General features: G+C 40.3%; 1 protein-coding gene across 2 annotated transcripts in view; it reads right to left on the reverse strand.

Moving 5' to 3' along the window:
- adam12a (ADAM metallopeptidase domain 12a) overlaps positions 1-27,858 on the reverse strand; it is a 113,535-nt gene that overhangs the window by 63,353 nt on the left and 22,324 nt on the right. For both annotated transcript variants that reach the window (XR_014032097.1, XM_081392828.1), the window contains exons 2-3: positions 27,296-27,408; positions 22,008-22,081 (exon numbers count right to left, since the gene is read on the reverse strand). Coding sequence is in view for 1 of the 2 variants with exons in the window: in XM_081392828.1 (XP_081248954.1) it covers positions 22,008-22,081; positions 27,296-27,408 (187 nt within the window). In the remaining variant the exon portion in view is untranslated. The remainder of the gene's footprint in view (positions 1-22,007; positions 22,082-27,295; positions 27,409-27,858) is intronic.

Here is a 27,858-nt window from a genome sequence, read left to right on the forward strand (position 1 = left end):
ACTTTGAGCGTCGTAACTTTTGCATATGTTGTTTATGCTCAAACAGCAACATTACACACTAACTAAAGTTAGAAAAGTGAAATCATATTCAACCACCCCTTTAAGTATTTATTTTCTTGGTTTCATGTTCTTACTGTGAACAATGCATAGCACTTGCTCATCAAGTTTCACCCACTTTCACTCAGAAATGTGTTCCGTTATGAAAGTAAGACGAGTTGAGTTGAAAATGTTGCAGTGTGAAACCAAGAATCTGAATCCTCCTTTTTTTCCGTATAATCCGATGAGCAGCAAATGATCACGGATCAAAGACGGGCTACAGAGATCCCCTCATCCTGTGAAAGGATGCCCTAATTCTCTCTCTTCCTCTCTCGCCCGCTGAGATAATGTTCTGATCAGACCATTACTAACATCTGCACTCGATCGGCCCTCATGCAGCTGTGCTTTCTTAACCAGAACTGCCCGAGAGAAAGTGACAAACTCATGAAGACGATTACAGCACTGCTGAGTCAGAGAACAACAACCTCCCGGAAAAACACACAGACTTCCGACAGTAGAAAGTCTGGTTCACTTCATTATCCAAGTCAACATTTCCAGGAATAGACCGTCTATGTTTAGGGAGGGTTAACCTAAAATCGATGACACCACACTAAAAATCTGTTCAGTTTGAATGTTAAAATGTGAAACTCATTACACACTAGTTTTTAACTTCCAGGAGAAATTTGTTGTTGATCTCTTCTCGACAAACTAAATCGAATTAGATGATCTTAAAGCCGACTCCGTGTGGAGGAAATCAATGAAAACTTTGCAATGAATTTACAATGAAATATGAATGTTTTCCAGATACTCTTTAAGTTAAAAATAGCTTTTAGTATCTGAAAACCCCATCAAGGTGCTGTACTGCACCCTCAAAGAACTAGAAAATGAATTTAATTGATTTTTTAAAAGATTAGACAGATCTTATTATTGAATGTAAATGTCTAATGCATTGTTCTGACAGCTGGAAAATTGCTTTCTGATTAATGTTTATTATAAAACCGATATTTCCTATCCTGGATTGCGTCCTGAATGCTGATTGGTCATTACATTATTACATCTGTGCTTACACAGAGTATCTTAAAAAGTTTGGGGATTGGTAAGATGTTTAATTTTTTTTTTGAAAGAAGCTGCTGCTTACCATTTATTTGATGAAAAATACAGTGAACACAGTAATAATGTGAAATATTATTACAATTTAAAATAAAATGTTTTGAATCTATTTGAATATGTTAAAAAGTATTTTATTCCTGTGATCAAAGCTGAATGTTCAGCATCATTACTCCAGTCTTCAGTGTCACATGATCCTTCAGAAATCATCCTAATATGATGATTTGAAACATTTCTGATTATTATCAAAGTTGAAAACTGTTGTGCTGCTTAAAATCTTTGTGAAAACCCTGATACATTTTTTTCAGTTGATGAATAGAAAGTTCAAAAGAACAGCATTCACTTGAAACATAATTCTTTTGAAACATTATAAATGTCTTTGCTGTCACTTCTGTTATATTTAATGCATCTTTGCTGCATAAAATCAATTAATAAAAACATAAATAAATCTTACTAACCTAAACTTTTGAGTGCACTTGATTTATCTACTGTGCAATCAGATACCAATCATTAACTTCAGTTCAAGGAATAAGTCAAGGAATCGTTTATCTTCTTAATGAATTTCCTCATGTTTGAATCATATTGTGCATTTTTTGTTATGCATTTTTAAAAGCAATAAAACACTTGAGGACAAGTGAATATAGGAATTTTAAAGGGGTTGCAGGAACTCAGCCGTGACTCTATGTTCATATATTCTAACCTCTTGTCCCTTATCGCTTAATTATAATGGAAGGATGTTTAATTGGTCTCACCTCGCACTGTTCACGGCTTACAGGACTGTTTCACATAGTAAATGGGATTAACAACACATGTAACTACAAAACAGCATTTGGCAGTGGTGTCTAAAAAACCAGGAAGAGACGAGATGTCTTGAAATCTGCCATGCGATCACAGATGTTCTGACAGATGTTGCTCTTCTGATCACAGATGCAGCAGAAGCTTTTACAAGTCTTTAAGAAGCAGCAAACCGATCTGAGGTCTGAACCGTGGCCATAACGATTCCCTCAGGTGGGGTTTGGAGGCATAAGGTTGAGGCAGGAGGGTCAACTCAACATATGCTTGAGACGCTGGAGACCGTAAAGGCCAAAATAGGATTTATCCTTTTCTTTTCAAGCGCTAATTTGAGTTTTAGCTTAGTAAAGAATATTGACAAATCAACTTCATGACTTTTCTTTGACTTTTCCAGCCATTTGTAATGGTTTTTAAAAGGATTTCATAGAGAATGCACTCACAAAGAACAAAAAATATAGCCAATGGATATAACATTATTATATACATTTGCAATGACTGTTGGATTCTGCAGTGCATTTCCATTAAAAGGAACATCTAATACCTTCCATAAACTACTAAACAAAAACTTCTTCTCTATCGAATCAATCAATAATGTTTTTCAAGAAGACAATGATGTGTGTGCGCACTTCATAATGGAAGATTTATTCATTTAGCAGATGCATTTATTCAAATGAGGAAAAATACAAACTCATTAATCATTAGGAAAACTTCTAAAAGAAACTTCCAAAATCAGCGAGAGAAATACTAAATGTATTCTGCATTTACAAATGAAACTTAGTTTTAGTCCCTCTACTAGCAGACAATTAGTCTTACAGTCGCCAACTCTCTTGGAATATAGTCATATGGACCACGACCACTTTTATGTTACTCTTGTGACATTTTGGGGAGCTTTCAGTGTTTGCAATCCACTGAATTTTCATTTTTGGGTGAACTTAAATACGTCACATCATTCCGCCACTACTAAGCGAGACCATCGCTTATTCATTAGACCATCATATGGCATCACTACTACCATATCCTTGAGAAGATCTAGTTCCAGCACAACAAACATTCTGTGGTTCAACGAGAAGTTAAAAATGACAAACAACCAAAAAAGTACTATGTTTCTGTGGCCATTTTCTAATTTATTCTTCAATTATTCACACGAGCAGAGACCAAGCAGAGCGAAAGATTACCATGTAGAAAAAAAGAGAAATACCTTTCATGCTGTGGAAAGACGACTGCAGCAAAGCCACAAGCAGAAAAAAAACTAATCAAATCATCAGTCACTAGGGGAAAAAGACACAGCAGGGCGCTGTTGTTTCCCCTGGTCACTTAATGCTTTGTGTTCTCACAAGATAAAAAACTAGAAAGGGACACGACAGGAGTGGACAGAATAAAAACAACAATAGAGGTTTCTCTTTCAAGCATAGAACTTAAAGGGACAGTTCACCCCAATATGAAAATGCTGTCGTTTTTTTACACACCCTCATGTCATTTAACCCTGAATTATGTTCATCTTTTTCTTCATAGTCTTCAACACTTCATAGTCATTGCAGCTGTCAAGCTCTTATAAACCCCACCTTAAAACCATTATAGAAGCAGTCCAATGTGTGTTAAGTTACATGACAACATTATGTGATGAACAGACTGAAAATAAAATCTTTAGTCACTGATAATCTTGAAGCTTGACAAGTTTTGCCTGAATTCACAACCAGACAAAAAAATAAAATAAAAAATAAAACATTTAAAAAGCATTATTTATTAATTAGCACTTATTTTGTAAATATTAATATTTTTTTAGAATTATGGTAGCTTGATTCCGCCACAAAAAAAGCAAAAAAAAAAAAAAAAAAAAAAAAAGGTAATTGCGACTTTTTATCTCACAATTCTGACTTTTTTTCTAATTTCATGATATAAGTCAGTCTTTTTTCCCTCAGAATTGGACTCCATAACTCACAATTGCAAGTTAATATCTCATAATTCTGAGAAAAGAAGTCAAAATAGCAAGATATAAACTCGCAATTGTAAGAAAAAAAAAGTCAGAACTGCGAGATAAAAAGTCACAATTACCTTTTTACATTTTTTTTTATTCCGTGCTGGAAACAAGCTTCCATAATATATGCTATGTGTAAAGACTCTTACAGAAAAGAAAACAGCATGAATGTCAGGTTGGAACAAGATGAGGGTGAATCATGACAGAATCAGCTATTACTTTAACACTGCCCCTGGCAGCTTTAAATGAAGAACAAACTGGAGCACATCAGCTTAAGTTTATTTGCATGTGCATCCTGATGTGGAGTAACAGAGACACACACACATCCAGACTGGAAGCCCGCCATTCGCTAGAGAAAGAAAGATAGACAAAAGAGAGGGGAACGAACGACAAGGGGGGGTTGGATGGGGACAGAGTTTCTGCTCAAATTACTTTCCAGTCCTTGGCTGACTAAACGTGAATTCAGCTACAGTGAACTCGTGCCCATCCTGTCAAGGACAAAACGCACTTTTTTTTTCATGCTACTTAGGAGAAATCAGGTCATGACTCGTTCCAAAGCGTTTCCTCTTGCACAGAAATGAGTTCCTCTTTATCATCTTACACATCTGGAGTGTCCTCTTATCTGATAATTGGAAGATGGATCAGTAATGCAGAGTCTCTATTAAATACCTCTGTTTAGCATTGCTAAATGAATAATACCTCAAATCATGCGGCTTGTTGGGGAGAGGTGTGCTGTTACTTTTATAAGTAATCAGACTTACAATTCTGCCAGGAGAAAGATTAAAAAAATTATAATCCCCACAGACTTTTAATATAGACGATAAAATCCCAAAGACTTGGGGCTTTTTGACTTGGGCCAATAAGAAAACACACATATTCTTGTACATCTATCTTTATGAGGACATTCGTTTACACAATGCAATCTCTAGCCGCTTACCCTAACCTTACCCATCACAACTAAGTACCTAACCCAAACCCTGACCCTAAACCGACCCTTAACCTAATTATAACCTCATCCCTAAAACCAAGTCTTGACCCTCAAACAGGCCTTTAAAGGGGTCTCAGAAAGTGAGGACTGGCCAAAATGTCAGGTTATAGAAACCACATGGCAACACCCTAGCGATTACCCAGATCACAAACATGCCTGAGCTTCCGTTTACCACAACTGATCTGTGAGAGTTGATCAATGTTTATATGTGAATAAAAGCTTAAATTCACTCTGTTCATCATATAAAGCGATTGAGTCTCTCCAGCAAATTAGGACTAAACTGCTCAATTCATAAGGATTAGTTTTACGATCTCTTTATGAACTTTTTGAAGCGTCAAAGTTTCAATGGAGAGACAGAACGCTCTCAGATTTCATCAAAAAGATCTTCATTTGTGTTCTGAAGTCGTATGGGTTTGGAACGACATGAGGGTGAGTAATTCATGCCAGAATTTACATTTTTTGGGTGAACTATCCCTTTAACATGAATCAATTACCTCGACTTGCACAATGTAAATCTGCTGAGGTCATTTTATCCAAAAGACACGTTTCCAGCATCAAACATCTGCTTTGGAACTAATGCAAAACATCACATCCAGACGATCTAGAAGAGAGACCAACACTAAAATGTAACAAAAACAATATTTTTTAAGGTGAATATGCTTCTCTCTGGACCCTGACAGACGGTTACGTTGCCAATTACAGAAACTCTATTTTAGGAATTTATAAGCCTTTAAAGTAATGTTCTGGGTTTCATTACAAAGTGCAGACCTCTATTGACAGCATGTGTGGCGTAACGTCAATCACCACAGACAATCATTCAGAAAATAGTTACAGGTTTGGAAAAACCAAAGCATACTTTCAGAAAAGCAAACCATTTTTTGCTACTTTCTAAATTATAAAGTAAATTTTGCCATCAGCAGAGTCAGTCCTCAAGCTCGGTTCCATAACAAGTTTCAATGAAGGTATCTGATTTCTAAATGACTCACAGGAATAAACCAAATAACACTTGTGTGATGGGAGAACTGTTGACTTGGAATGCAATAATCCATGGACATATTCAGAGGTTGATGTAATGACATCCCATGGCAAGACAGAGACTGCTGCCAGTTCTAAAGCTTTAGCTAATGAGGAGCGTTACACCCTTGGACCGGACGAAGGACCGCTTGCCTCATCGCAGGGCTGAACTATTCCATCATGAGCTGGAATGAAGGCAGATGTAGTATACTGGGTCACGGAAAACACCTGAAGACCAGAATCCTTATCAACTGTGAAGAAAAGAAACCCACCTAAGGGTGTCTACAGGTCATGGGTCAAGGTGTCACATGATTGATTTCAAGTGCGAATAAAACAACTCAAAAAAGCATTAAAAAGGGTGAAAAGTGCTGGAAAAGGAGCAAAAGTCTCTGAGAGTTGAAGAACTATTTAGGAAGAATTACTGAAAAATTAAGGCAGATGTAGTACACTGGGTCACAGAAAACACCTGAGGACCAGAAGAAACCCACCTAAGGGTGCCTAGAGGTCATGGGTCAAGGTGTCACATGATTGATTTCAATGCACAAGTGCGAATAAAACAAACAAAAAAAGCATTAAAAAAACCTGCACACGTTACTAGTGCTGGAAAAGCAGCAAAAGTCTCTGAGAGTTGAAGAACTATTTAGGAAGAATTACTGAAAAATAAAGACAACAACCGATCACCTTCACACTTCATCAAGAAGAAGTAGCCTAAAAGAACGGGTCGAAACAAAACACACTGACTTTAAAACAAGCAGAAAGTACAAAATATATCAGACTTATTATCTGTATATTTCCCTTTCTTTATATTGTCTTATTGTTGTGGGAATTTGTGGGTTGCATTTCAGATGTAATTTTAAAATGATTGTCTTCATATTTAAAACATCTGTTGATTTATGAATGCATCATCGATAAACACATTTTAAATGTACCCATAGGAAATGTGTTGCTTAGACATTGCTTTTTTACAGTTTAGGAGACTTAATAGAGGTCTCAAGTATGAGTCTCAACACTGTAAAAAAAAAAAAAAAAATTGCTCATGTGAAAACATCTGTTCTAAAGTAAATAGTTTTATGCGAGCCAAAAATATTGTTTAATTGCACTAAATTAACACCCACACAAGTCATTTTAAGGGTCAGATCAAGTAGATTTATCTCCTTCAACTTGATCTCAGATTTTTCCAATTCCTTCAGAGTAACAAAACCAGACATACATGACTTAGTTATTGATATACAGTTACAGCAAAGAGCTAGAAAATCATTTGATACAAACAAATCATAGTTTGAGACAATGTTGAGATGTGTAAGATTACTAGAGGAGAAGCAGAAGTCCTCATTTGTTCTTCATTTAATCTGTCTAGGAGAAACAGTTGAGACCTTATTTGTGATTTTTGTTTCAATGCGTATGATGTGATTTCAAATATGATGTTTATCAATGATGTATTTCTCCATTGGCAGTCGTTGTACTGCCAAACAGAACAAATAAACTTCAGCTTGAAAACAGCTCTTCATTAAACGTCAAACCCACAAGAATAAGAAAGTACAAAACGCAACCTCTCCTCTGAAGAGTATCCATCAATGCGGGATCTTTGGGCACATCTGGCCTCATTAACACATCTGTCATCGCGCACGCAAACATGACGAGTCTGGGCGTGCACGTTTCCTTAAATCACATCTCTTTTCATCTGATTTTTGGGTTGCGATCTTTGCCACACAACCTCTCCGAGACCAGTGGAGAACCTTTAGAAGCAGGAAATAAAAATCATAAATCGCGAGGTTATTGCGAGGTTATCGTCTTTCATTCGTGACAAACATCTCTGGTTAATGATCTCAGCGCACTCTCTGAGTAACATGTTAAAGGGTTAGTTCACCCAAAAATGAAAATTGTGTCAGTAATTACTCATCCTCATGTCGTTCCAACCCGTAAGACTTTCGTTTAACTTCAGAACACAAATGAAGTTATTTTTAATGAAATCTGAGGGCTTTCTGTCCCGCCGTTGACAGCTACTCAACTGACACTTTGACGCTTCAAAAAGTTCATAAAGAGATCGTAAAACTAATCCATATGGAGAGAGCGGTTTAGTCCATATTGTCTGGAGAGACTCAATCGCTTTATATGATGAACAGATTGAATTTAGGCTTTAGGTAATTAATGGCAGAATTTTCATTTTTGGGTGAACTATCCCTTTAACAAAAGTAACAAATCAAACGTTTCTCGTAAGCATGCAAACGTATCGGGATCATTTCAGAGCTCCTGGAAGGCATCCCACAGATGCTAACACTTAAAACTCCTTTCGCAGTGGTTTTGCTCCTCTGACACTTGCGCAATGAGCATCACAAAAAAATTTGAAGTCAAAAAGCCTTTTTTATAAGTCCAAATTACATTTTAGGTAGTGTGAGAGTCTATGAAGTCACAGCCAAAGGTACCGAATTAGCCTGCACGTCAAGCCAAGGCCTAAACCTTTCTCAATCCCAATCAATCACAGCAATTCCTGGAAGATCTTTCATCTCCTTCTAGTATTTTGGGTCCAATTGTTGTTCTCCCTTTGGGCCTCAGCGTGTTCATTACATCCGGTTTGACCAAACATTCGGACGGTCTGCCTTTCAAGCAGCCTCACATCTGCTAAAAGTAGCAAGAATATGATATGTGAAAATAATCCTGCTCCGTGAGCCAGTCACAACCATCTGGGAATACTTTATTTACGGATTCATTTGAACAGCATACAGTATAAGACATGCCAGTTCTGTCTCAACTGCTCATCTGGCGTCTAATAAATGCTGAATTAAACGAAAATCCCCACAAACAGCGTGAGAAACCTCTTTAGAAGGAATAATTTATGAAAAAGTGAAGATTCTGTCATCATTTACTCACCCTTATGTCGTTCAGAATATCGTTCTTCAGTGGAATCTTTTCCATACATGGAAAATTTACAAAAACACCGTGCATTTTTCACGAAAGTAGTAAAAGGAAAGACATGAAGGTGAGTAAATACTGACAGAATCTTCACTTTTGGTTGATTTAGCAATGCATTTGCAATGACGCTGCATTCTGGAGATGGGGAAATGATCAGCCATGCTCTCAGCATTGTGATATCATCCAAATCAGATGTGGAATGGTGTGCTGAATCTTAAGTCGTCTGTTCGGTTGTGTGTCATGCTGAACCTTGAGTCCTGGAAACCCCTAAAGAGTGCTGTCTAGACGAGTCCTTCGGTTCAGGAGGAAAAATAGTGTTTTGTCCTCATAATTCACCTGAAGCCAAATGAACAATGCATCGTGTCTTGAACCACTCAAGTGTCCTTCACTCCAGCGCTCAAAAAACATTTCATTTGAGCTCAAGGAGTCTGTGTTCATGTCTAAATGAACAATCTTATACGAATGCAAATGTGTGTGAATCGGAAGAACCACGACATCTATATTCATGAAAACTCTGCACTGGAACTAATGGCTTCAAACCTTCAGCCTCATTATAAATCTGATGCAGCAAATGCATGCATTAAAGAACGGTTTCTAAACAAATTTAATTCATAAAACACGCCATAACTTCCCACACAGCAGATCCGGCCACATCCACGTGTACCAGAACTAATACATTTTATTAATTTATTTTCTATAGCCCAAGCTAATGGGGCTTTGTTTCTCAGTATGCAAAAGTGTTTCAACTTCAAATCTCATGATCGACAAATCATATATATATATATATATATATATATATATATATATGATCGACAAATCACACACATATATTATATAAACACAAACTTGCATGTCAGATGCGATTAATCGCGATATATATCCCTAATATATACATATTATACTAATGTAATACAAATAATTGCATAACTTACGTTATTATATAATAATACTAAATATTGTATTATTGTAAACATGATATATTTATTATGTGTATAAAAATCATATCATCATATGCACGCAAAACGTGCATATCATATTAATGCAAAACGTGCATATCATGTACGCTAAAGAAATGCATATCGGATTAACGTACTGTAAAAGGTCATTTCTGCGTATAAAGAGCATGCAAAATGAAAGCATGAACTCGTGCTATAGATACGCATATATATATAAAAAAAAAAACTCCAATGCAAAATCCTCATTAAATACTAACAGTACATCATCTCTGCACATGTTTTAATTTCCTCCAGTCTCAGTGATCTCTCACAAACACCCCCTGTGTTTCCCAGCTACACTCGTCCAACACTTCCTCTCAGTGTGTTCAGCTTTCATCGGCGTCCCTGTTGGGAACTCTCACACTCGGCTGTCTGAAGCCAAACCCCAGACTCGTGCTCAGCACCACACGACCGTGCGATTCAGCAGAACATCTGCTTTCTGCATGAGCACGAGGAAAAGAGCTCCCTCAAGTCCCCGCTTCTCTTTTATTGTGCTTTGAAGAGCGCGAGCGGTGCAAGCGCTCCTCGAGAGCACCAAACCCCCTGAAGAACAAAAGGAAAGTCACTGAGGCAGGGTTCAGTTTCCTCACCGGATCTTCAGGGCTCCTGGGAAAACATGTTCTGCTGGTCAAATCGAGCGGAAGCAAGAGATTTTGTTTGCTTGGTGTTTTTTAGTAATCTGCACAAGATAAAACTCTTTCAAACGCTTGCTCAGCACAGGCTGTCAGACTGATGGAGCGCATGGACCGCTGCGCAGAGGTCAAAGGTCAAGAAACTCTGCTGAGCGACAGGATGCTCCGACTGAGGTCAAGCTCTATGTCAGAGCGCAAACGAGCAAGTGAGGAAAAAGACAACAGCGCACAATCAAATAAACAGACAGTCTATAAAGACACAAGCTAATAAAAGCAGACACACAAAAACAAACCGATTTACTTGAAAGAAGGAACATTTATGCATATAGCAGACGGAACAAAACATTTCTCCAGGGAACAAAAGCAATATTTGTAATATGCAATGCCAGGTTTATTAGACAACTAAATGAAACAATCTGGATTTCACACATGCAAGCCTGTGCTGTACATTTACAAGAGTAATTTGCTCCCAAATGAAATATATTTTTTTTTGTTATTTTCTTGCCTTAATGTTGTTCCAAACCTGGATGATTTTCTTTCTTCTGTGGAACACGAAAGATTCATTTCTGAAGATTATCTAAGTTGCTCATTTCTATATAATAGAAATGCGTACTGGGATCATCAAACTCCAAAAAGACCAAAAAGCATCATTAATGAGGTCCATATGACTCCATTGGTCTATATATGCACTGTATTCCACTCTTCTGAAGTCACATGATATCTTTGAGGAACAGACACAAATGTAAGTCCATATTCCCTGAAAGTCTTGAATATGGCATTAGATATTGAACATCATAGTTTGATAATCAAGAAGAACAAACAGGGTTTAACATAAGTCACATGTATTTTTAATAACAATAATGCAAAATACTATTTCATGGCCAGTAAGAACTATTTATGGGCATTTTCACTCACTTCAAGCATATTAGCAGTTCACCAGTTTTTGAAACGGAGCTAATGTTTCTCTGTCGACTCATTACACGGAACAATGCAAATGGCTCCATTTCAAATCACAAAATCCATCTTTTGCTTCCTCTGGTTCATACGTCCACCATATAAGGACAAAGAACTCAGTAAAAGCATGAAGTCACTTTAAAGAACATAAAATATGGAGAAATGTTAATGAAAACGCTATTACGGCCATCTGACATGAGTAATGCCAGAATGCCATTCTGAGCGTGTAATTTAATGCTTTTAAAATTAAATCTGTTATCAAAAGAACAATTTTGCACATCTGTAACACATTTAGTACTAAATAAAAGAAGAAATATATAACTTAAAGACACACACCACAACAATTAATCCAGTTTGCAACCACTACGGCTGTTATTTTTTAAAACAAATCAAATAGAAAAGTTGCTGTAAATAATGCACATTAAGTCTAGGCATAGAATTAAATATTTGTCACATGCCTGTCCTGTCTTGTGTAGCACATGTGGTGTTTGTGTTCCTGTCACTGTTTGACCCCACCCTCCTTGTTATCTCATTATTGGTTTCATTTGCCCCACCTGTTGTTCCTTATTACCTGCCTGATTTGTCCCTTTTATAAGTTCCTTTGTGTTTGCAGTCTGTGTCGGATCGTTGTCTTGTTTACGTCTCCCGCTTTCCCGTGAAACCCCGGTATGTTGCTTTGTAGTTGTATTTTTGGTTATTTCATGTTTTCCCCCTTGAGGGTTTTTGTTTCATTTCATGTTTCTTTTATTTAATAAATATTCTTTCTGCACTTGAGTCCTCTCCTTTAGTTTTTCTTTAGTTATACGTGACAGAACGATCCGACCATGTTAAGGACTCAGCAGAAAGATTCACGACACCCACCAGGCCCTCCTGTCTCGTGCCCCCACTACGATCGCATTATTCGTTTTCAGACACTAAGTGCCCTCCGCCAACAAGGGGCTGACCTGAGGAAGTTCGCGGGTGAATTCCTTGGAGCGGCGGAGGGTTTAAAACTTAATGACGGGCCTCTAAAGGACCTCTTCTTTTACGCACTCAATGAGCCCATGGACTGGGTTCTCAGGAGGGCGTATGATGGCTGTACGTTTGAGGCTATGGTGGAGGGTCTCGCTCGCTTGCAGGAGCGAGAGGCCAGGAAGAGGGTCCCAGTTCCGGTGGCCTCAGTGCCGGTGGTCCCGAGTCCAGTGGTCCCAGTTCCGGTGGTCCCGAGTCCAGTGGTCCCAGTTCCAGTGGCCCCAGTTCCAGTGGTCCTCGAAACGGAGGAGGAAGAGGAAGACTCCCTCCGTGACTGTTCCGGTGGTCCCTGTTCCGGTGGTCCCTGTTCCGGTGGTCCCTGTTCCGGTGATCCTGCTCGCACTGCCTGCACCACCTCAGCGATCCGTCACGTCTGCCCAGCCAGAGACTGTTCACGTCACGTCTGCCCAGCCAGAGACTGTTCCTGAGCCTATGTCTTCGGACAAGATGGTCGTCGCTGCCGCCGAGCCTGTTCACGTCACGCCTGCCGAGCCTGTGTCCCCTGACAAGATGGCCGCCGTCGAGCCTATGTCTTCGGACAAGTTTGCCGCCGCCGAGCCTGTTCACGTCACGCCTGCCGAGCCTGTGTCCCCTGACAAGATGGCCGCCGTCGAGCCTGTGTCTTCGGACAAGATTGCCGCCGCCGAGCCTGTTCACGTCACGCCTGTCGAGCCTGAGTCCCCTGACAAGATGGCCGCCGTTGAGCCTGTGTCTGAGCCGGTGGTGTCTGTTCCTGAGCCCTCAGTGACCGCGACACTGGCCATTATGGCCACAGCCATGTGGTGTGTGTGGGCTACGCACACACTTGAGCCGGTGGTGTCTGTTCCTGAGCCGGAGCCAGTGTCTGTTCCTGAGCCGGAGCCAGTGTCTGTTCCTGAGCCGGAGCCAGTGTCTGTTCCTGAGCCGGAGCCAGTGTCTGTTCCTGAGCCGGAGCCAGTGTCTGTTCCTGAGCCGGAGCCAGTGTCTGTTCCTGAGCCGGAGCCAGTGTCTGTTCCTGAGCCGGAGCCAGTGTCTGTTCCTGAGCCTGTTCCTGAGCCTGTTCCTGAGCCTGTTCCTGAGCCTGTTCCTGAGCCTGTTCCTGAGCCTGTTCCTGAGCCTGTTCCTGAGCCTGTTCCTGAGCCTGTTCCTGAGCCTGTTCCTGAGCCTGTTCCTGAGCCTGTTCCTGAGCCTGTTCCTGAGCCTGTTCCTGAGCCTGTTCCTGAGCCTGTTCCTGAGCCTGTTCCTGAGCCTGTTCCTGAGCCTGTTCCTGTGTCTATGTCTGTTCCTGGGCCGGTGGGGCCAGTTCCAGTGCCCGAGCCGGTGGTGCCAGTTCCAGTGCCCGAGCCGGTGGTGCCAGTTCCAGTGCCAGTTCCAGTGCCCGAGCCGTTGGTGCCAGTTCCAGTGCCCGAGCCGTTGGTGCCAGTTCCAGTGCCCGAGCCGTTGGTGCCAGTTCCAGTGCCCGAGCCGTTGGTGCCAGTTCCAGTGCCCGAGCCGTTGGTGCCAGTTCCAGTGCCCGAGCCGTTGGTGCCAGTTCCAGTGCCCGAGCCGTTGGTGCCAGTTCCAGTGCCCGAGCCGGTGGTGCCAGTTCCAGTGCCCGAGCCGGTGGTGCCAGTTCCAGTGCCAGTTCCAGTGCCAGTTCCAGTGCCCGAGCCGTTGGTGCCAGTTCCAGTGCCCGAGCCGTTGGTGCCAGTTCCAGTGCCCGAGCCGTTGGTGCCAGTTCCAGTGCCCGAGCCGGTGGTGCCAGTTCCAGTGCCCGAGCCGTTGGTGCCAGTTCCAGTGCCCGAGCCGTTGGTGCCAGTTCCAGTGCCCGAGCCGTTGGTGCCAGTTCCAGTGCCCGAGCCGGTGGTGCCAGTTCCAGTGCCCGAGCCGGTGGTGCCAGTTCCAGTGCCCGAGCCGGTGGTGCCAGTTCCAGTGCCCGAGCCGGTGGTGCCAGTTCCAGTGCCCGAGACGGTGGTGCCAGTTCCAGTGCCCGAGCCGGTGGTGCCAGTTCCAGTGCCCGAGCCGGTGGTGCCAGTTCCTGTGCCTGAGCCCTGGCCGCCCGAGGGGTCGTCTCCGCCGTGGCCGCCCGAGGGGTCGTCTCCGCCGTGGCCGCCCGAGGGGTCGTCTCCGCCCTGGCCGCCCGAGGGGTCGTCTCCGCCCTGGCCGCCCGAGGGGTATTCTCCGCCCTGGCCGCCCGAGGGGTCTTCTCCGCCCTGGCCGCCCGAGGGGTCTTCTCCGCCCTGGCCGCCCGAGGGGTCTTCTCCGCCCTGGCCGCCCGAGGGGTCTTCTCCGCCCTGGCCGCCCGAGGGGTCTTCTCCGCCCTGGCCGCCCGAGGGGTCTTCTCCGCCCTGGCCGCCCGAGGGGTCTTCTCCGCCCTGGCCGCCCGAGGGGTCTTCTCCGCCCTGGCCGCCCGAGGGGTCTTCTCCGCCCTGGCCGCCCGAGGGGTCTTCTCCGCCCTGGCCGCCCGATGGACTCTCTCTGTTCCGCCCTGGCCGTCCGATGGACTCTCGGCTCCACCCTGGCCTCCAGAACTGTTCATTTTCCCTGCCCCACCCTGGTCTGTCTCTTTTGTTCCCCCTGTCCCACCCTGGTCTGTCTTTCCTGTTCCCCCTGTCCCCCCCTGGTCTGTCTTTCCTGTTTCCCCTGTCCCACCCTGGTCTGTCTTTCCTGTTCCCCCTGTCCCGCCCTGGTCTGTCCCTCCCTGGGTGTCCCTCCCGTCCCGCCCTGGTCTGTCCCTCCCGTCCCGCCCTGGTCTGTCCCTCCCGTCCCGCCCTGGTCTGTCCCTCCCGTCCCGCCCTGGTCTGTCCCTCCCGTCCCGCCCTGGTCTGTCCCTCCCGTCCCTTGTGGAGCGTCTGGTAGCCGCTCCTTAAGGAGGGGGTAATGTCACATGCCTGTCCTGTCTTGTGTAGCACATGTGGTGTTTGTGTTCCTGTCACTGTTTGACCCCACCCTCCTTGTTATCTCATTATTGGTTTCATTTGCCCCACCTGTTGTTCCTTATTACCTGCCTGATTTGTCCCTTTTATAAGTTCCTTTGTGTTTGCAGTCTGTGTCGGATCGTTGTCTTGTTTACGTCTCCCGCTTTCCCGTGAAACCCCGGTATGTTGCTTTGTAGTTGTATTTTTGGTTATTTCATGTTTTCCCCCTTGAGGGTTTTTGTTTCATTTCATGTTTCTTTTATTTAATAAATATTCTTTCTGCACTTGAGTCCTCTCCTTTAGTTTTTCTTTAGTTATACGTGACAATATTATTACAATAATATCTGGGGCATTTTCCCCCAATACCTGTTTACTTTCTGACCCTGGATCAAATTTATTTAGGTTGCATTTTTTTTAAATGCATGATACACTAGATGCTTCTTAGTCTTTCTTGAACACAGACAGCATTTGTTCACTGCATGGTGTTTTTGTATGAAAATAACTCACAAAACACATGACGATTAAATACTGAATATTACTTTAATTCTGCACAGCCATATCTATCACAATCTCACAGACCCGTTTGGGGAAACCCGTTCGCTGCACAGACTGAAAGACGCTTACAGCAGCCCGTCCTCAGAGACACACGGTCTCATCTGGAAAAGAGCTTGCACATAACCGGACCTGTAATGCGATGAACAGAGAGGAGAGGAGCGGACAAGCCCTGATTCATGTTGACACGCATCCAAAAAATATCTGTGTCAAATAAAGTGAACTGAGATTGTATCACAACTGAAGCGAACTGATTTCCAGGTGAAGTCCAGGTACAATGTGAACTGGGCTATTCCGCACTAAATTCCTTTTTGAGACAACACGAAAAATGTGTGAATTAATTGTTTTGATGTAATCTGATGACACTTGATATGTGACCCTGGATCACAAAACCAGTCAAAGTCGCACGGGTATATTTGTGGCAATCGCCAACAATACATTGTATGGGTCAAAATTATCGATTTTTCTTTTATGCCAAAAATCATTAGGATATTAAGTAAAGATCATGTTCCATGAAGATATTTTGGACATTTCCTACCGTAAAGATATAAAACATTTATTTCTGTGAGTGAATGCAGCACAATCGCCAACATAAACGGTCAACTTTAAAGGAGATTTTCTCAATGTTTTGATTTTTTTGCACCCTCAGATTCCAGATCTTCAAATGTAGATGTTGTATCTCGACCAAATATTGCCTTATCCTAACAAACCATACATCAATGGAAAGCTTATTTACATTCAGCTTTCATATGATGTATACATCTCAATTTCAAAAAATTTAGCCATGTAACTGGTTTTGTGGTCCAGAGTCACATATAGGCTTGATATCAGAGCAGCATCTATGTCAAATGCTGAATGTTCATCATGCAATACTAATCACAATATGACATTCTGATCGAATCGTGCAATGATGAAAGAACCATTAGGCACTTGAAGGAAGAGGCGGAGATGCATCTGTGGAAGAAACAAGCGCAGAGCTGGTGAGACGAGAGAGCAGCACAATGAGGCACGAGTGATAAAAGAGAATGACAGATGAGTGTGGTGTGTGTGTGTGTGTGTGTGTGTGTGTGTGTGTGTGTGTGTAACACATCCATTAAGTAAGACTTAAAGAGAATGAAGGCTGCGACAAACACACCTTCTCGATCTGCATCCTGGGGGTTTATGAGATGTTTTCTGTGTTTTTCGGACCCGTCTAATTAATTTAGAATGTCAAGCATCCGGTTTCCTTCATTAATGACCGCTGTAAGCTGTCAGATAATTGGAGCGCTGGATAAGGGCATCTGAAAAACACTGTTATAAGACTCAGCACTTGAAAGTCTTGTTTTTTTTCAGGCAACTTCATCTGCACTAATGAAGAGCTGTATTCATGTACTGCATTTCTAAACAGTGGTTCAAAGGACTGGATTACCACAATCACATCACTTTTAGCTGTAATGAAGTATGAAAAAATAATATTTTTGAATATATAAGAAAGTATATTTTTGGTAACACATTAAGGTAACATTTAATTTTACAATGTCCCTGTTACAGATTTTACCTGTAGTTACTATAGGTAATAACAGTCAATTATGCATTGATACATGCAGCTAACCCTATAATTATATAGTAAGTACATTATTAGTACTTAATTGTATACTGTAACAAGGACATCTTAAAATAAAGTGTAACTCACTTTACAATAAGGTTCATTAGTTAACATTAGTCAAGAATGTATTAACTAACATGAACAAACAATGAGCAATACATTTGTTATAGTATTTATTAATCTTTGTGAATGTTAGTTAATCAAAATCCAGCTTTTCATTGTTTGTTCATGTTAGTTACCAATGCATTAACTAATGTTAACCAATACAACATTTGATTTTAATAATGTATTAGTAAATGTTGAAATTACCATTAACTGAGATTAAATAAATGCTGTAGAAATGCAGTTCACTCTTAGTTCATGTTAACTAAAGTTGTTCACTAATGTTAACTATTTTGGTGAAATGTTACCCATAATTTATTCCATCCGTCCATCCATCCATATACAGTATACACACATACTGTATGTACACACACACACACACACACACACACACACACACACACACACACACACACACACACACACACACACACACACACACACACACACACATATGTGTATATCCAGTATATATAAACTGAATAAAAATATCCAAAGTTGCTATATTTTGATAATTTTGGTATGGTGTTGGGTTGCCGCTCTTTCACACGCATTTGGGATTCAGTTTGCTTAGTCTTTTTGATTAAGTTGCATGTGTGTGTATGTGTGTGTGTGTGTGTGTGTGTGTGTGTGTGTGTGTGTGTGTGTGTGTGTGTGTGTGTGTGAGAGAGTATTTCCAACAGAGCCAGATCTTATCTTCCCTTCTAATGTTCCTGTGTTTCTTCTGAAACACTTTCCAGGAGTCCATATTCATCATCCGTTCAGCTTTATCGCTTCATGATAATGTGAGAAGGTGTTGTGCAGCCCTTGTTCTCCTGTCTAGCACATAGAGAGGTCATGTCTCTGATAATAACACGTCTACAGCGCTCATGAGATGCTTTTTACAGAGGTTGTCTCCTTTTCCACCCCTCTGTCTCTATCTCACACGCCCCCTTGTTACCATGGGAACAGTCCAAAAATCACTTGCTCTCGTCCTGAGAATAGCAGGCTTTTCTTTTGTTTAAATACATTAAAGATTACATGTCTAAATAAGATTGAATGCAACATGAGTATGCAGAAAGATACAACCCAACAAACTAAAACACCAACACACTTTAACACAGGAATGTTTCTTCAAGCGTCTTGGAGACGTTGCTTTGTTTCTTCACGTAATCACAGACGGACTCAACAATAGTGAGATCAGATCATACCGGCTGTTGTCAGACTCCTTGTGTAATCTCACTGGATTATTACAATTAATAGCAAAATGAATGTTTGGAAATGTAAACTGATATTTCCTACTAACACACTACAGCAAAATATATAAATAACTGGCTTAAAATGTATATTTTTTGGTGAAAATACTAACGTGCCTAAGCATTTTGCAAAGTTAAGAATCAGCCCTATTGCATTATTGCATTAGATTGTTCGGTATATTAATGTGTGACATTTTAGCCCTAATAACCAACATCATAGTGAGTGCAACACCGTAACGCCATAAACACCCTACAGTTCAATACTCCCTACAACCTCAGAAACTACAGGAGTGATGCCGTCCCACTGGGCACACAAATTATACTTCCGCATTTGACTAAGCAGATGAACAATGTACTTTGTTCTGTTCTTTAAAGAGGATAAGATCCAATTTTAACTTCATTTCCAGTTCAGGTTATTCACGGAAATTAAATGTGCTCACACAACTTAATTAGGGGCTTTGAATAAAATGAAGAATAAATTGAATTCATGCTCTTATCTAGATGAACTAAGAATGAGGGGCTCATTCAGACATTTGTGACTATTTAATTCACCTTATCAAGTCGTCTGTCAACTATACATTAGTATGACCTTTAAATATTATATTCTATTGAGTCTCTCTAACTCAACACAGGACTCATGTTGCGCTAGTGTTTCCCACATTGACATGCTTCAGTGTGCGTCAACTGTCATATAGAATAAAAGACAATGCACTTATGAACATTAAACGATCATCGTACGTGCTTCATTGCTGCTTATGAAATAAATAAATGCTGTGAACCCTTAAATGAATGTGCTTGTCCACCTCCCACAACTTCTTGTGCTGAAATCAGAGAGAATGAAAAACAAATATGAACATTCAATTGTGATAATTTCATTTGACAAATGTTTTTTCAACTCTGCTCAGCTTCATCCAGTTTCAACAACTGGAATTCATCAGCTTCACTGGAGCAGGAGGCTCACACGAGATCTCTCGCTTTCTCTTCCTTATACAGTTTTACACATGCTGGATTTCATTTCCACACAACACTGACTCTGCCAAAAGTCACGATAACACTGAAGTTGAAGTTGTGTGGAAAACAGGCTCTATTGCAATTCTAGACAGACAGAAACACACACACACACACACACATTGTGTTTTATGGGGACTTTCCATACATAATGATTTTTATACTGTACAAACTGTATATTCTATCTACTAACCCTAACCCTACCCATCACAGAAAACTTTCTGCGTTTTTAGATTTTCTAAAAACAATACTTAATATGATTTATAAGCCGTTTTTCCTTAATGGGACCAAAAGAAATGTCCCGACAAGGTCCCAACAAATGTCGCGACGCATTAATTTGATCAAAAGTGACATTAAAGACGTTTTTTGAATGTTACAAAAAAAAATTCTATTTCAAGTAAATGCTGTTCTTTTAAACTTTAGAAGTAAAAAAATAATGGATCACAAAAATATGAAGCAGCAAAACTATTTTCAACATTGCTAACAATCAGAAATGTTTCTTAAGCAGCAAATCAGCATATTAGAATGATTTCTGAAGGATCATGTGACACTGAAGACTGGCGTAATGATGCTGAAAATCCAGCTTTGATCACAGGAATAAATTCAAATATATTCAAATAGGAAACAAAATATTACAGTAAGTCAAAGTGGCAAAGATCAGAACTGAAAAAGCTATTTTAGTGGATGGTCTGATAAGGAAAGCAAGATCTTCGCCACATTTAGCAGCACAGTGAATGTAGTCTCTGAGAAGTCTATAACTTCAAGGTCACTAACACTGTATAATTCACCCCCTGCAAATTTAACTCCGGCGCGGCTTCTTTTTTTCCTCTTCACGCTCTGGTTCATATTCACACACACACTCCGCGTTACCAGAGAAGGGTTCTCAATCACTCTCACCAGAACATCAATGTCAACCTGAATAAAATCAGAGGTGAGTTCCAGCTCACACGGTGACCTCAGTTTACGTCATTCCCGCTCATCTACCCTTCAGAAACACACTCCCCTGCAGCCTGTCTGGCTTTCTGCATGATGCACAACACGGGCGTCCACGTTTGCCATTCCCTCTACGGTGGATTCAGTAATTAGACACTGTTGTGGAGATTTGTCGCTCCCAGCATGAATCTGTCAGAGCGAATGTTCATTTGCATTCAGAAACAGAGCTGGCGAGGGTTCGTTTGACACAAGCGTCATTACGCCGACCTGACTGACCGCTTCACGCTGCTCTTTCACTTCAGAAACACACACTTACAGTGTCAGCTCAACCTTTAAAAGCAGGACACATGGATTATTACAAGGCCATATACTACAACGCCTTATGTGACACTCAAATACTTGATAAAAATATACACTGAACTTATAGCTTCAATATTCAATATTTAGCAGCACAATAATGCAAGAATTGTCAAGCATGTAATATAGATGTTATAAAAGAGAGTCCACAAACTCTGGCCACATAGTATATCTTATTTAAATTGCAAAAAGTTTCTGTATTTGATTTATCCTCATACAAATATATTACATGCATGTTTTCAACCTTTTTAATAGTCAAAACTATGGTAAAAACCCCACAATTCCTACAATAGACTACTGTGATTTAGTAAATCAGAATGGTCATAAAATTAATATGGCAAAAAGATTCAGGTTCTGTTTGAAGGTGCTCCCATATTAATTGTTTAGTGTTAAATCTACAGACAAAAGGAACCACCAGATACAGATACATTTATACCTCAGAAATGGTTTTAGATTAGGATGAAACAAAAGTGGGTGTACAAAAAAAAAAATAGCATTTTTTTTAAGTGTCTGGAAAGAAATGGTAGACAATTTTAGAAGAAAACAGTGTAAAACGTAAAAATAAATGATAAAGTAAAATTTAAATAAGAATAAATCAATCAAATAAATAATAGAACATTGGAACAAATAAATCGAACAGTACTATAGGGATTAGGGACAAAACATAGTAATGTAATAGAAAAATAAATCTAATAATATTTACAATATTATTTTTTTTCCTCACAGTTTAAATTTGTCTTTATATATACCAATATATAGATGCCTTTTAAATTGTATGATGGGGGTCCTTTGATCATATTTAGGGGTCTGTGGCATCTATAAGATTGAAAACCCCTGCTGCTATATTATACTGTGTATCAACGTGCCATGGTACTACCGTCTGTTACCATCATTGTACCATGGTACCTAGTATTTGGTAAAGAGAGAAAATAATGGAAGACTTACTCATTTTTCTGTAAAGCAAGTAGCAGTTGCTCCCCGTCCACTTCAATCAGCACCTTTAGTGATCCAGGGTGACCCTAAAATCAGACAAAGACACACAGATATATATATGTACTAAAAAATGCTGTCAAAACGATGGATCCACGGAAACGACTAAAAATGCGGTATTCTGCTGCCAGGCCAGTAGATGGCGATGTCACTTTTTAAAGAAAGACTACACGCCTATAGACTGAACACGTAATACACATGCACATGTGATGACAATTTCAAAACACTGCTTCATGAAGCTTCGAAACCTTTACGAATCTTTTGTTCCGAATCAACGGTTCGATTGATTTCAGTAAACAAGGCTTCATTACGTCATAACTGTTTCGAAATACTTCGAAATTTCAATGGTTCACCGCTGGGGGCAATTATCTTTGTCAATCCATGAATCATGAGTCTTTGAGAACCAACGAACAAGTGTCTGTGGGTTTTACCTGATCTCTGATCAGTTTTATACATTTTAAAGACGTTTTTAGACGTTTTAATTAGACATTAGTTTAATTAAAATGAATAATGGCAGTTGGTCTCTTATTGGCCTGTTAGCTGAGCCATTCATAGAACAAACAAAACAAACCCTGACAATTGATAAAAGAACATATAGACAATTGATACTCTTATTATATGATTCGATAATTGCATTTGAAAGATTTTACTTCCAATTTGCAAAAAAATGTTTGCAAAACGTGTTTTTATGCATGTTTGGCCCAGGTTTTTGTTGCATTTACACTGTTCTGACCACTAGGGGTCACCGTGGAGACGGGTGTCGGATTGTTTCGAAGCCTTGACACAATACGGCACATTTGCTTCAACTGTTTCAGTGTTCCACGAAGCCTCGATCTGCCACCACTAGATAATGGTATCGTTTTCAAAAACTTCAGAAACAAAACGCCTTCAAAAGTTTGCATTTTTAGGCCTCCTAAAATGTAGTTGTCGTGTAAATGAATGGCCAAAACGCATAAAAAGTTTCTCTTTTTTAAGTTCCAATAAAAATAAAAATTGACTAAACCGTCTCACTAAAAAACTGTTGCTGCATTAGCATTTCATCTGCATCTACCCATATAACGCTGGTTGTCATAATTGGTTGATTGCCACTTGAAAAGATGGCAGCTGATTGGTTGATTACATAATTACTCACACCTGTGACACTTCTGGACACCATGTTGTGAAGGTGAACCCTTCTAACTGTCAAAGAGTCTGATCGCTTGCTTTTCAACATTTACTTGGTTTTGATTTACTGATAATAATTTGAAATGTTATGTGAGGGTTTATGGATTCAGTTGCATGACTTAATGAGTAAATAGTGTGAGTAAAAGAGCTGGTTTATTCACAAAGTCAATGACCAAGCGGTTAGTACAAAAACGCATATTCCTGATAGACTGAATAATAAATATGTGGTCTTACATTTTTATTCTCATTAAATGTTTAGAAAGTGAAATGGGTTGCAATAGCCGTTTCATGTTTTGTAAGTAATATTCATGGAAGATGAAGTCCAACTGCAGCGTAACAGACAATGCCAGGTCTCAGACCAATAGACAGCGAGAGAAAGCATATTTCCAGCTTTGAGTGGGCTTTAATGCAGGATAAAATGAATCCGCCATTGTGTCGGAGGTCTATAGCTGTCAGGATTAGTTTTATGTTTCAATTCTCTCTGACATTAATTCTCTTCACGCTTTGTAAGTCTGAAAGTTCGGCAGATTTATTCCGAGGCTCTGAGGGAAATGGATTTAAACCAGCCAGGCGTTGACAAAATACAGCAGAAATAAGCATGAATCATCTGTCTAACATGAAGAGCTACATGCGTCATTGCATATGTATGTCAATGCACGGTTACAGTCGCGACAAATGCACACAAGGTAAATCAGATCGTGAGGGAAAGTTTGCTAAGTGTTTAGTACAAACTTGACCTAGAATATGGGCTGACCTTCATGCAAGTGATGAAAAACAGAGAAACCAAAGTAAAATACGTGATTCCAAACTCTTTTCCATGGTAAAATCGTTGTAATATACGTCATCTTTATTGAACACATGGACGTAACATTCACTGTCTTGGTTGATAAATGATTAAACCGCATGGAATAAGTTGGGAGTTTGTGGGTTCATAAGAGTGCATGTTCTTGCATGTATAAATCTCTGACGAGAAGACATTTGGGGGTTGAAGCTCTTATGGATTTCCCTTGGTTACAAAACCACCACTAACAACTCTGACCTCCATAAATCCATAGTTAAGCAAACAAATGGAGCAAATTTAACACCATTGTAAGGGTTCCTCAGAGAGGATTCAAAGTTAAATCACTGCAAGGGTCCAAAACCTCAAAGCAAGAAGTACGAAAAAACTCAACAAAGCTTTCAGACGTGACTGACACTGGCTTATATAAGTATTCATCCTCTCCTTACTGGTGGCCTACAAAAAGAATCAGTAAACAAATCAGTTGACAAGTCAAAATCTCCATCACCAATTAATAAATCTACTGCAAAGGAACGAGAGAGCCTCGCATTACTGAATAATCACTGGTCTCCAACAATAACATTACCTCCCATCTCAATTTTATCGAAGACCACCAGGAGGATCTAAACAGCCATTGGAGGACTGGAGCAAAAAGGGACGAAACAAAAGTTTAAAGTGTCAGTATATTTAAAAAATGTCCCACAAAAACAAAACTCAGCATTCCAGCTGAAAAGCCTCATCCCTGAAAAGCCTTGGTGTGTGGTGTTGGGAGTATTCAGGGATGTTCTTGCGCTGCTCCAGGAAACTGTACAGGAGAAAGTCACTGTGTCAGTCAGTGAGCCGATGCCAACTGGGTCATGAGGAAGAACAATGATCTGAAAAACACATGTGAAGTTGAAGCCTTGGCGCAGCGGATAGCGCATGTGCTTGATTGTGATGATGGGGGTCCAGACTGTGCCATGTCCCGATACATTTCTACATTTCAAATACTATATTTTCCTCTAGTAACTACCTCCCTTGACTGTCCTATTAAAGCCAAAACACCATAAATAAAAGGAAAAATGCATGCAAATCTACAAGGGCTGTAAAGGAGAACTTGTGCATTTTACAATGACCAAGTTAAATGGAATAATTCAGCTAAATACACCAGTACTGCCATCCATTATTCACCCTCATGTTGCTTATGCTGTTATTTCCCCTGTGGAACACAAGATCAATTTTAACCCTTTAAAGCCTACACTATTATATATTGTTAATTATTTTTTAATTAATTTTTAGATTTTTAGAGATTAAAATTACTGTCTGTTCCTTAATATATATAATTGGAGATAAATGTGATTTTGGGTGTTTTTCAATGATACTTTTTGTCCTTTTTTGACATTGAGAAGTGAACTATGAATTGTGATTGTATGGAAAAAATGTGTAAAGATGTATTATTTTGTGCTCCACAGGAGAAAGAAAGTCTGGGTTTGTAAAAACGTGAGGGTGATAAGGTCATAACTGTCATAATAACAATTTATGTTTGGTATGTTATGTTAGGTTCTGGTATCTTTGTGGGGACTCTTCATATGTGTAAGGGTTTTTATACGGTACAAACTGGATTTTCTATCCCTTATCCCCAACCCTACCTAATCACAGAAAACATTCTGCATTTTTACATTTTCAAATAAACATTATTTAGTATGTTCATTAACTGGCTGTTGCCCACAATCTCGGATCTCGGGTTTTACAATCCTTGTGGGGACATTTGGTCCTCAAAATGTAGGTAAAACAAGTACACACACACACACGCACGCACGCGCATGCACGCACGCACGCACGCACGCACGCACGCACGCACACACGCACACACACACACACACACACACACACTCACACACTCACACACTCACACACAGATCCCTAGGTGGTCTGGTTTAATCTTAATGATTGTTGCTCACGGCAGTACACATGTAAAAAATTGTCCATAAAACCTTTTTAAAAACTCCAGTAAGAAAACAACACACTCCAAGTAAATAAATTAACAAACAAATGGGCTTCAAAACAGTCCTGTATGTCTTCATTCCATAAATTGGTTGAGAAATGTTTTTCATTAAGGACAAAAGCAACATTTCCCCTCCAGGACTCATGTTCCCTCATATGCAGGTCTGTTTGCTGCTTCCCAAAACATATCAAACTGTTCAAACTCACTCCTTGTTCAAAAAAGAACAGGCATGTGATCATAGTTTGTACTGAACACGTTTATCTTCAAAGTCTAACTTCAAAGTCAACATACACTGCCCGGCTGCTGTTTGGATTTAAAATGGCAAATGCTTAAGAGTCTATGACAGGGCCATTATTACAGTGGTTATGATGTTTCTAACATGTTATATGTTTGGCAAGAGTTCTTCTAACTGATGGAGTGTGTAGCTTTTCATTTCTTAAACAACCATGTAGGAAAACACATTATGGCCACAGGATGACAAAGTCAAGATTCATCAGGCTCAAATTGTGAAAGAATGGTCGGGAGGAGCTTGAAGAATCATTTTTACACATGAATTTGCACTTATGAGTCCAGAGCTTAAATTCATTGAAAGTCTTTGGGATGTGCTGGAGGAGACTTTACAGAGTGCTGGACTCTTGCAGTGTCAATATGTCAACGTGATGGAAATAACATCACAACATTTATTTCCATCAAGAGGTACATCAATTTTTGGTCAAGACCTTGTATTGACAATGCAATATGTGTATAATGGCATATGCAACCCTAAAGAGCACCTATTATGCCTATTTGCCATATTTAAAAAGTAAAAAGATTTTGTTTTTTCATGCTTGAAACACATTATTTTCCCCATATTCTCCATTGTTGCAGCTCCTCTCTTCCCAGTCTGTCAGTAACGCTCTGTTTAGTTCCTGCCTCTATGAAGCCCCTCCTTCTGAAAAGCACACTGTGCTCTGATTGGTCGGCTGGAGCAGTGTGTTGTGATTGGTCAAGCGCTTTGAGCGTGTTTGTAAAATGTCCCGCACCTTACCATTACCGTGAATTTCAACACACTACTAATTAACTCAACCAGGCCTCATAAATGAGGAATATTGTGACGTGTTCGTTCCCGGAAAAAAAAAACTCAAGGCAACAACGGAGTTCAGAAACAATGACACTGATATTGAGAATAACTCCCTTTGGATTGACTTTGTGCTTTGGAACTTTGCAGACCACTTTCAACATTCCACATTAAAGAAAGCTGGATATGTAAAAAAAGATAAAAAAAAAAAGATATTGAAATAGAAAGAAATTGGGGGCTTGATTTTACCAGTGACTTACCATTGACTTGATGAGACTAACCGGTCTCTGCTGTCCTCCAATGAGCAGGTGTGGTTCAATGACATCATAATGCTCCAGCGTGTTTAGTGTCTCGGGTTGACTCGGATAGGCGGCTGAAAGAAGAAAAACAAGTACATGACATCTCCACCTTAAAGTAAACGACAACTCTTCGGCCTAGACTTTTCATTTGACTGACGACATCGCTGATTCACAGACTAGCCCAGCTGAGCATTACATATTTAAAATCACTCTAAGCTTTCTTTCTTCAATCCATGCTTTACAAAAATCTCATTGGCGTTTGTATTTGCAGCCTGCAGAGACGCAATGAACAACATTGTTAATCGATGCTTCCAAACATCAGGTTTGCCCTGACAACAATCTCCCTGGAAACTGCAACCATCTATTTCAGGTCTGATTCGATTCAGATCAGACCTCAATAATGACCTAATAAAGCTTGCTCTTGTGGCCTCGTCCATCATACATAAACGTGACATCACATGTACATGAGTCATAACACACTGTGCAGTTCAGCCACAAGAGACGACAAGCAGGCTGTAAATAGA

The sequence above is a fragment of the Scardinius erythrophthalmus genome (assembly GCF_964197995.2).
Source record: "Scardinius erythrophthalmus genome assembly, chromosome: 18".
NCBI lineage: Eukaryota > Metazoa > Chordata > Actinopteri > Cypriniformes > Leuciscidae > Scardinius > Scardinius erythrophthalmus.